The 12,113-nt window shown below is 33.3% G+C and overlaps 1 protein-coding gene across 1 annotated transcript; it reads right to left on the bottom strand.

Moving 5' to 3' along the window:
- Positions 1–898: 898 nt before the first annotated feature.
- Positions 899–6,667, bottom strand: LOC143083411 (tubulin polymerization-promoting protein family member 3-like). The gene is made up of 4 exons (XM_076259664.1): positions 6,508–6,667; positions 3,577–3,784; positions 2,629–2,785; positions 899–1,228 (listed from the first exon to the last, which is right to left on the bottom strand). Exons 2-4 carry the CDS (start codon positions 3,777–3,779, stop codon positions 1,049–1,051), a joined length of 540 nt encoding a protein of 179 aa, XP_076115779.1. The 5' UTR covers positions 3,780–3,784; positions 6,508–6,667; the 3' UTR covers positions 899–1,048.
- Positions 6,668–12,113: the final 5,446 nt, after the last annotated feature.

Raw genomic sequence — 12,113 nt, 5'->3', positions numbered from 1 at the left:
TATTTTCGCCATGGTTTAGTGAATTATAGTTAGATTAACGTAAAGAGGAACACTGTGGGGATATACAATTTGTTTACTGTTCAAGGAAACTATTGAATGATTCGATTTATATAATGTAGGGATGTCTTGCATTGATTAAAAGGGAACAAAAAGCGTCCGAAGCGGAGACTGTCGTGACCTAAAAAAAATCGTGACCTTCCCATGGATAGAAACAATTCCCTTTTGTTCAAGATGTCCGACAATAAAATATGAATTTGCCATTATATTGTCAAAAGCATATCATTAGCAAAACTCCGCATTAAAACTAAACTGTATTTCAAAATTTCTCTTTTGCAGATTGAAAATTTTGAAACTGCTTAGTACTCAGTTAATGAAAAACGTTACAAGGTAATACAGCAATGGAATTATTTTAAATTTGTCAAATGTGCAGAATTATCCAAAAAGTAAAAGTCATAAAATCAGCAAAATGTCGATACTTTGATGACTAATGCTATAGAGTAAGAACCTCGTTCAAAAATATGTTCTGAGGGACAGAAAATACTTTAATTTTTTTTATTTGTATTGTGTGCTTAATCAACTCAAACTCTTCGGAAGTTCCATAAAAAAAACTATGGGGTGGGTAGTTAATGAAGAGCAGGTTGAATTAATCTGTACTGATCGATTCCGGGCCGGAACTTATTTCTTTACCTACATCTGTAGCAGGTTTTTTGGAATCACACCTTCATGTATAATATTGCTCTAATATCATTACATTTAAATAAACAGTGAATTAAAAGAGCAAAATAAACCATCATGTGCACTGTCTTAAATAGTACATGTATGAATAAGACATTTATAAACTGATCTTTTTTTTGTCAAGGTATGAGTATTGATTTACATATAATAAGCTAAAAATATAAACACTTATATATTTTATTGAACAGTCAAAATTTGTCTACAGTCAAAACATATTGCAACGGTTCTACGTATTGCATATAAATATAAATATAACAAGTCACACAAAGCAGCATCATTGTCTATGACGTCATTTTTCCCTAAGTGTTCGCAATTATTTCTTTCCGTAACTACCAGACCCTTTGTATTGGCCGGTATAACCTGTATTGTCACTTTTATCTTCTCGTCCTGCTGCACCCTTTCCTTTTCCAGATTCGTCAAATCGTTCTTTATGGGCACCAGTATAGCCTGAGGTGTCTGTCATCCTGCCAACGCCCCCTGTAGAAGATTGTGCCTGAAATAAACACAAGACACAATTTTAAATGAGGTGTTAATCACCAAAATATCAATCTATTAACCTTATGCTCATTTGTTACCATCGTTGTATTATACCATAGTCAGAAGTGTAAGAGTGTATTTAACGTTTGGAATAAATGCTCAAAAACATTATTCTTTTGCCTAAACGCTAAAAAATGTGCAAACTGTGGCCGCATTTCTTTCTAACCAAAATTTTGTAAACGTTGTGTCGCGTTTGTTGTTGTTTTCTAAACGCTCCAAAAGAAGAAGAAAATACATCGTGTAATAAGTCTTTACTGACCCTGTTTAAACTTTAAATAATGAATGCACATGTTTTTGGTATACAGAATTTTTACAAACGTAGAAACAAATACTTCGTTTAATCAGGTTGAAGTAAGACACAAATGTAGGGTTTGTACTCGACAAACTGCAGACGCATTTTTATCGTTTGCATAGTTTGTCAAAGTTTATGTAAACTTTGCAAACGTATTTTTGAAAGAAATGATCAAAACATGTGTGCGCTTAGCCGTTTGCATCGTTTGTGTTAGAAAGAAATGCACCCTTAGTCTTAGCTTATACATCAAAATCTTACTTTTCACGTTTTTCTTGCTAATACATGTAGGGAGTGCTTTATATGCCATAAACACGTCATCGTCCATATTGTTCATGTAATATTTGCCACTGTTGTTAAACAACCATTTATCAAATAAATAAAGCTTTTTTATACTTAAGAGTAAAACAAACAGTTGTTTGGTTTTTTTAGTAAAAAACCTTATTTCGTGTAGAGAACTGACAATGGCTTTCCTTTTTTCCAACCAAATGTCTAAGCCATGCTGATTAAAATACAGACCCTGTAACCACTCTTCCCTTACTCGGTCTGACAACGCTCGGCATTTCGGGGTCCTCTTGTTTTATCGTAATGATACACTTCTTACAAATAATGTATGAACGCTAACGGGAAGACATCAAAAGATCAATGTAGAAATAAAAAAAAACTTAATTCAAATAGTTTGGGGTTGGGGTTAAAAATTGCTGCAAGTTTTCTTTATTTGATATCGATTTTACATATATATCCATATTGGTCAATCAATTTTTCCCAAATGAAGCTGAGAGGTGGTGGGGTCAGTTAAAAAAAAACTATGTGAATTAAGTTTTATATCCTACATTGAACTTTTAATGTCGTCCCTAACTTTTAATGTCGTCCCTAACTTTTGATGTCGTCCCTAATGATAACCAGAACAGAACCCCCCTAAAATAAAAATTGTAAAAATAATAAATACGCCAAAGCCTGCTTTGTTAATGAAAAAACTCCTAAAAGTCGAGTTTGTAATCTTAAAATTTAACAAATTGTAATAACTTTTTTTAAAGTATCTGAATTTCATAATGATATGTACATACCACTTTTTTCACATCTGGATTACTGCTACAAATTTTCGCTGCAAGTTGTTTTCGGATATCGTCTTCGCTATCTTTGCTCTTTTTGATTTCTTTATAAACTTTAGCAGCCCTATCCAAAGCTTCATTACATTTGGCTGCATTGGTTAGATCAAGTGTTCTGTAAACATTATATAATTAATAAGTGGTTGAATATACTTGTCCTGACCACAATATTTCTATACATCATACTGTGGATTCATTTATTTTCGTGGGTTCCAATTTTCGTGGTTTAAGAAAATTTGAACTTTCGTGGATACTGAATTTCGTGCTTATGCCGAAGTCTGCATGCATACCTTTAAAAAATTGTAATTCGTTGAACATTTTAATTCGTGGTTCCCCTGTTCCCACGAAATCCACGAAAATTGGTATCCAACGAATATTAATGAATCCACAGTATTGCATTAAGGATCAGAATCATTTTTTTTTGGAGAGAAAAAATATAGACCCCTCTCCCTTGAAGATAAATGGTGGTTCGCTTATACATGAACATATATCCCAATGTCTTTTTCTGTTTTTTTCCTGTTTTGAACAGAGTGGGTTTTTGTATTTTCCTGGTGCAAGCCATGATAGATAACATAAGCAATTCTAAGACTGAAATTGAGGCAGTTATAATTGAAGCACGAATGATGTTTGACGAGGTATTAGAGACAATGTTATCAAAGACCATGTACATGTATTTTAAATGTATCGATGACATGTACAATGTAATAACAGTGGCGGATTCAGGGGAACTTGAATAGAAAACACCCTTTTTTATGATCAATGCATTTGAATGGGGACATATGGTTATCACCACCTCTTGCGTTAAAAAACCCTGCTCCTCCACCCTTTTTTTTAATTGCTCAGTAGATCCGCCCTGAATATCATTGATAAACTGTCTTATTTTCTCCCATTGACACTGTTACGTACTTAGTTGCCTTATCACTGACGTATGGCCATACACTGGAATCCATTCTCTGTTTAGTTGTAGTATCTTTTCCAATACAATCCTGGACCATTTTACCCCATGCTTGGTTGGTCATTTTGTTTGGGTCTTTGCCTTTAGCCAATCCAACTAAGTTGAATTTTTTAAAAGAGGCGATAACATCGTTGATATCTCCACCTTCTGCCATTTTGTCTGAAAAGGAAGAAAATACATTTTTGGTTTTTCTTCTTCACACAATTTCAAACAGCCGGTTGTTTACATTCGCATTAGCGTACGCGCAATTAGGTTGTGACATGGAAACTCTATGACGGTTTTTTTCTGCTCGAAATAAGCGGCAAATTATAACGTCTCTTTCGCGGTTTTCAGAGATTCCAATATGATGCATTGCAAATTGTCATGTATTTAATAAAATTGTCTTATAATAAGTTCCACAAACCCTGATGGAATAGTTTGAATATGCCTGTCTTAGAATGTAGTCTCTAGTATTATTATTATGGAATAATAAATTATGTGGTTTTCTGTCTCCGCCAATCTTGTCAAACAGTGTTAAGTATCCCACTGTATTGATGGGGAATAACAGATATGAGCGGATTGAGGGATCATACTGCTTTTGCGTTGGTTGAAAACAGGCTTTCGTTTGTAGATATTTTCCTACCAAAAATAAAATTGCTGCCCCCCCCCCCCCCCCTCCTTTTCCCACTAAATGTAACATCAGTGCATCTGGCTGTTCGCGGTTTGTTTTACTACTCACAAAGAGTATGCATACTATTTAAGTGAATCTTATTCATATAATTAACCTTTGGTATTTTTAAACTCAGTGTGTCGACTCTTGTATATCAAAATTGTTTTTAAAGATATAAGGTTACATGAAAACAGTATGTTTATAAACTTAGAACAATTATCGATTTGTCACGGCCTTGATCCCAAAGTTTATAGTTCGTGGGTAAATTCATTCGAATCCATTAATCATATATATCGTTCGGGCGTTTACTATCTTTTTCAATGTTTTAACCACATAAATTAACAATATTTAAGCATATCCTTCGGGCGTTTACTATCTTTTTCAGTGTGTTTAATCATATAAATTGTCAATATTTAACTTCACTGCATTTGTTCTATAAAACTTCCACCCTATATAAAATTGACAATAAACATAATATAAATCCAGTCTTTTTATTGTCTATCAAATATCTTTGTAACATTAAATAACACAAAGACGTATTATAAATATTAAATTCATTTAAATTTGACAGACAACCATAGGCGGATAATAAATTGTATTTTAAAATCAATAAACATACTGTAAACTTTCTAAACCAAACCTTTTCTTTAAATCCAATGTTTGAAACGATCATTATACCAAATTTATTGTAAAATAGAATACTGACTTTGTATTTTTTTAGAAAGTGATTGTTAAAGTATACATAAAAGAATGCAATGAGGGTTGTGAATAGGTAATAACTTGTTTAAACTTTTTTCGTTGTGGACGGGGGCGAGCTTTTTTCTATTCCCCTCACGTTTGTTGCCGAGTAACAAATTGTCCTTGAAGTTTCTTTTAGTAGGATATATAGAAGGATAATTTACACCAGGATTAAAATGAGATTGGAAGACTAAATATTTATGATGTAAAGCAAGACCAACCGTAGTTTCGATTTCCTCCCCTTACACTTAAGCTTTCATCCAGAGGTTTTTATTTTCAATTTTGGGGGGAAAGGGGGGGGGGGGGGTTGGTATTCATGAATTTCAAATTTTCTATATAATAATTATGTAAAACAAAATCTTCTATTATGCATAAAGTTAGTCTGTTTTTCTACAACCTTTGGTTTTTTAATTGGCAACTTGGTATGGTCTCCTCCATTTTGTGTTACATAAATGTTAGATGGTTTTAAAATATTCTTACTCCCTTTGTATTCCTTATTTCTGCTTTATACCTGCGTCTCGAATGCCTAATTGGCGGATCAAGTGGTGTTCTTGGGGCTTGAACCAACCCCCATTTCTTATTTTGTTTATATCTCAGAGGCGGATCTAGGATTTCTAAAAAAGGGGGAGGGCACGGACTGAAACAGAGGATCCCGGTTCCGTCATGATTCAGTGATTTCTTATTAAAGCAATCAAAATGTTCCCCTAAAAGAGTAGCCGGGCCACCCCACCTCTAAATCCGCATCTGATTCCTGACTTGTTATTGTTAATCCTATCCGTCTATTTGATATGTTTTCACTATGCATGGCCAATTTTACTCTGAACGAATGGATCGATCAATGGTTTCTATAGATAATGATTACGACTTCCCATGTAACTTTATGCATATATGCATACAAAATGCGTCAAACGAATAGATGTGACCTATAAAACTCGCCAAAAGGTCAATACGAGGGATTTCTGCGACTCAATCAATCATTATATCGTTACATAAACCTGTTTTTTTTCGATAAGTTTTCTTTACTCATTGATGAAATTCAGTCCGCTAGATGTTTTTCGTATCCATAGTAAACAAATAATAAACGCGATGGCAAAAGGGATGTAACCGCTATTTTTAAAAGGACACAGTTTCAAATGTAATATTTTCATCTGATCTTTAAAATTAATAACGAAAAAGGGAGAGGTTAATAGCATCTCTTTCGACGGGCGGGGCTTCTCGGTTATATTATATCCGTATTTGAACCTATTCATTCCTTCCGGCATTACTTGTACTGTGTGTATGCATGTACCATAAAAAAAATAGCATGTGAAATAAAATTTTGCTAAGTAATCATGCCTAATTTAGAAATAAACGGTTATTGTTTGGGTTGGTTTTTTTTTTTGCTTTTATCTGATTTCAGTGTACGACAGGAAACAATTTAATATGTCAATAAAACTGTACAAGCAATATTAGCAATCAATAATAAAATGTATCAGTAAAAAATGTAATGCCTTACCGTTACTGCTTTGGCTATTGGTAAATTCAAGAGTGTAAACAATTCTCGTTACCGTTTACTTTGACAGACACGTGACACAACAAAGACTTCAGGAAACCGTTATATAGATTAAAAATTTCTAAATATATTATGTTAAATATCTAACCACCCATAGAAGCGCATGAGTAAACTTGTTCAAGAATTTGTTTTAACTTTAGAAAATATATGCGGATCTGTACGTAAAAGGTGAAGATTTAAATCTTATTGGTTAAAAGTTAGTTGCACTTAATATCATGCAAGAAAAAATAAAGATAAATCAAGTTCATACTGGATGTATACGTAAATGGAAATTGATAAGAGAGTTAGCCGACCATCCATAATGATAAACAAAACATTTACTATAGCAACGTGTAAACAAGTTTCTATGGAACGCCACGACTGCCTTATGTTAATAATCAGCATTATACGCAGTGTTCACAGCATTATATGAAGTGATCACAGCATTATATGTAGTGCTCACAACATTATATGAAGTGATCACAGCATTATATGCAGTGCTCACAGCATTATATGCAGTGTTCACAACATTATATGAAGTGCTCACAACATTATATTAAGTGCTCACAACATTATATTAAGTGCTCACAACATTATATTAAGTGTTCACAACATTATACGTTTTTTGTTGTATGATGAGATTGATGTATGATGAGATTTATGAATGATGAGATCATTCGGTAAACTTCGTTTTTTAGCGGAAATTACCGAATCCATAATTGGTAAATTACGGTAAATTAATGCCCAGCAAACAAATTTAAACAGTTATTATTATATATGTGATCATTAAGGCAGTATACAATATTTAAAACGGATTGAAATAAGTAAATTAAGAAGTATGATCAATTTAACCCAAGTTTATTCCACACCAGGGCATTTTAAACTTATTTTGAGGATTAGTTTCACCATATTCAAAACTTAATATGTATATATATTTACTAGAACACATCCGTGATATCGCGGGTCTGTGACTGAATTAAAGAATATAACTATGCGTAAGCCTTATTTTAGTATTGGTATTGTCATCTGATAAAGTCATGCCGATTATAAGATGAAGTTTTCTCTGCTTTTAACATCTTTCTGTTTGAACCCGTCGACCTGGAACTTGTCAATTTAATATTGGTATTATTGATTTTGTTTGGAAAACAAAAGTCTCTGGAAAGGAGTATTTTTTAATCAACAGTTTTGTCCTTTATGAGTTATGAATAAAATTGAATCTTTGATTCGCTGTTTTACGTCTAACAAATTGAAAACTGTACATGCTGTACCTATACGCCTTATTTTAAGTCCAGATTTTTATTATTCGTATTGTCATCTTAGAAAGTCATACTGATTAAAGTACTACAATCGGGAACAATGTGACAATGATTGAATTAAGTAGTTTCAACCCTGTGATTACGACCCGTGTATATAGCAAAATCTTAAATACAGCGTTTCGTGGTACTCCTGTCAGATGCGAATACGAATACTTTATTTCTCATAAAACTACAATTACATAGTTATAGAGAACATACATAAATATAACTATAAGATACAATTTTTACAAACATGTGTGAACAATACAATGAAATTAACTTGGAGGACTGACTTTCACATTTATAACTTTGATAAATTTACATAGTTTTTCTAATATTACAATATTACATGAATTAAACAGTTGATCAAACTTATAGATATTAGGGTTAGACCAGCAGTATGTAGGTAAACATTTCTTTCTTTCAAACATAAAAGAATATTTTTCCAATTGAAAATTATTTTTAAAAATACGATAGCATAAAGTTTTAGGTGATTCGGCAACAAATGCAAAGCATTCTTGTTGAAACTCACGGTGGGTATGGTTGTCCTGCGAGAGAACGTACTGTGCTGGTGATTTGGTCCTGTCAGGTGCTGGTGGGTCCTGATTCTGTGCTGGTGGGTTTGTTTACATTGTATCAGAACGGCAATAAAACGACTGTTTTGTTGCTTAATTTTTCTCTGATGCGTCATAAGTACTATGCAAAGTATATTACAACAATATCATATTGCAAAAGTCGTACAAGTTCGTTAAACGGAATTGTCCTGACGCTGTGCTGGTGATAAGAAAAACGGTCCTGGTACTGTGCTCCAATGTCCTGGTTCTGTGCCTTTATATTTTAGTTAAAAGAAGCATATATTCAAGATCATTGCTGCTGCATTGTTATTGACTAATTAACTGTTGTCTGCTTTCTTGAAATTGACATTGTTGTGAATCTGTTTACTGTTATTATGAGAGAAAAAATACACCTATTTTTTTTAATTTTTTTTTAAATTAACTGTAATTTTATTTATTGGCCTGTTGATGGAACCCTTCTTGCCCCTTTTAAGATAAGAAAATATGTTAACGATTTTCGGGATTACGATCATTTTGCAAGATTACCAAAATACGTTGTAATTTATACAATACTTATATAATGCAGATAATGTGGTATGTTGTTGTCAATGGAAAAATTTCCATAAGAAACCAAAGAAAGTATGTGTTAACAACCATACGTCATCGTACGACCTTCAACAATAACCGATAAAATAAAAATGTAAAAGGTTTTGCATAAAAATGGAGAGCAAAAATATAGAACAAAGGACTTACTGAGCGTTTGAATCATATGTCTTTAGCAGCTTTAAACACATTTGTTTGTGAACGATTGAGTGCTGACTATAAGAATGACAATAGTATTGCGGGTTTGCTTGTTTTGGTTTTTTTTTTCGGGGAGTGCACATTTTAGAAAATTCAGATCAGATAACGAAACTGGGTCCAGCAACATTTATAAGCAATTAAAGATTTTGACCCTCACAGTTTCCATTCACCACAAATATTCTCGTTACAACGAATCATTTAAATACCAAAATACGAGTTGCAGCCTTTAGTTATCTATTTTAAAATGATTGTATACGGATAAAGTTATGAAAGGCAGCAGGGTCACCTGGGTGAGGAGTCCATGTCATCTGAAATAAATGCTAAGCATATATTTAGATAGCGACAGATAACCATGACATTAAAAAACTCTCTTCTTTTCGATTTTTTTCGAACAAATTGACACATAAAATGAATTATATAGTATTGTGGAATTTTTAACTTGTGTTCAATTCATTGGTTACACCTTTTACTAGAATAACAATCCTGTCAAGTATGAGCTGGGTAAAATATTTCAGAAAAGAAGATGGAAATGTGAAAGTTTCGGTGCGTCAGGTGCAACAGCATACGAACAGCTAACATGCCTCGTCAGGGTGGAAGCTAAAAAGTCCACGAAAATTTTATTTAAAACCTTTATTCGTTCCAACAAAGTTAATGATATTTTGTTGAGGATTTAACCATCTACGACAACAAGATTTTTTTTTTTTAGAATTTACAGCTCTTCTATAAATACATGCAAAGCAAACCTTGATTAAATTGCTTGCTATGATTGTTTGGATGGTTGTAAACGACAGGTAAGTAGTATGTTTACTATATACTAGAATTTGTTTGGACAATAAACATTAATTTCAATTCCTGTCAGTTTGTATTTGTCCAATCAAATCCCAGTATGTATTGAAACTCCGCCTACATGGTTTATCTATTAGTTGAAAATGCGGCTTTGAACTAGCTTTCAGTACCTGTGAGCATTTGTTGTTGAATAATGTGTGTCTTTGTGTTATTATTTTTGTGATAAATTGTTGTGTTGCTACACCACTGTAACAATGAAGGAGGAAATGGGGAGGGAGGGTTGAGTAAGTGGGGAGGGGTATGCGGAGCGCTAACAAACATGTCTATGCAGCATGGGCTTTGATCATTGTTGAAGCATCAATGTAAGGGGCATTTAATATCTTAATAAAACTATTTTTATTTCAGATAGTAGATATTGTTATCTGATATTGGACGAAAGAGGTTGCCCTGTTATGTAATTGTGTAATATTAGTAACGATCATTTGAAAACACATATTAAGCAGCCAAATGGATGCACAAGAGCTAAAATAGGAGTCATAGATCCTATTGACAATAATTATCTGCCCAATTTTATTGATTTTGTAACATTTGTTTCAAATATGAGCAACTTCTTATCCAAAATCACCAGCACCGTATCAGGACCCACCAGCACAATGACAGGACCCACCAGCACAGTATCAGGACATGAATAAATTGAAAAAATGCTAAATTTTAATAAATTTCAATGTTTTTTCACAAAATAGTTTTGTCGTGTGGATTGCGGTATAGAAAGCGGACTCTATGAACATTTTTGTTTTATTTTTTCAGTTCGAGATTTTCTGAAAATGAGCATTTTTGTGTTACGCTTACTGAAACAGTTTAGAGGGTCAACTTTTTAATGCTTTACATATGAACCCATAAGAAACAAAATTGAAAAATCTCAACTGTTTTCTTCTATTTTTTATGAGTGAAAACGTCAAAAATCATCATTTTCGTCTTTGTTTACATTTTTCCATTGATCACCAGCACCCGTCAGGACCGAATCACCAGCACAGAACATTCTCTCGCAGGACAACCATACCCACCGTGAAACTGATGCGGAACGTACAGATAATGTAATAGTTAACAGGTGAATATATTATTGGTATCGATTCGACCCGGAACTTCTTAATTATTGGCAATATTAATTATGTGGAAAACAAAAGGGTCTGGAGTGATGTTATTTTTAATCAACAGCATGGTACTATATTAGTTATATATACTCTCAGATCAATACTTATAGTGTCTTTTTATTGTTGGGATATACAAGTACCCGCCCACATGCACGTTCACTCTATTTTCTTGTTAGATCATATGTATTTATATTTGTACCCATCTAATGAGTTAATATAAAAAAGAAGATGTGGTATGATTGCCAATGAGACAACTATCCACAAAATACCAAAATGACACAAACATTAACAACTATAGGTCACTGTACGGCCTTCAACAATGAGCAAAACCCATACCGCATAGTCAGCTATAAAAGGCCCCGATACGACCATGTAAAACAATTCAAACGAGAAAACTAACAAGCCTTTTACAACTGATTTTCATAGTTCGTTCTTATGTTGTTCTGTTACGCCACTGTCCCAGGTTAGAGGGAGAATACCAACATCCCGCTAACATGTTAAAACCCGCCACATTTTGCATATATGTGGCCGTCCCAAGTCAGGAGGAGCCTTTATTTCAGTGGTTGTCGTTTGTTAATTAATGTGTTATATACATGTTAGTTTTTCGATCGTTTGTTTGTACATAAATTAGGAATACTTTTCGTTTATCATCTTCTTCTTTTCTTCTTCCGAATACGGGAGTAGACTCCTAGGTAGGAGTGTAAAACTTCCCGGAACTTGTGTGCTATGTACATATGGACTTAATTTAAAAATAATATGACAAAGAAAAATCGTTATCAATAACATATATACATTATGTACAGTGGCTTTAAAGTTTAATAAGTTGCTGTGGATCCTTCAAGTGTTAGAGTGGATATGCCACTTTTGAAGGATTCCAGGGTGTCAGACATACCTATTGCTTCAGGTAGTGAGTTCCAGTCCGAAATAGTGCGAGGATAAAATGAAAATTGATAGAAATCTTTATTTGTGGATATTTGCCTAAA

Source organism: Mytilus galloprovincialis, chromosome 7 (assembly GCF_965363235.1).
Source record: "Mytilus galloprovincialis chromosome 7, xbMytGall1.hap1.1, whole genome shotgun sequence".
NCBI classification, from domain to species: Eukaryota; Metazoa; Mollusca; class Bivalvia; order Mytilida; family Mytilidae; genus Mytilus; species Mytilus galloprovincialis.
Note: the sequence above shows the minus strand (reverse complement) of the source record. Positions and strands in the feature narration are given on the sequence as shown.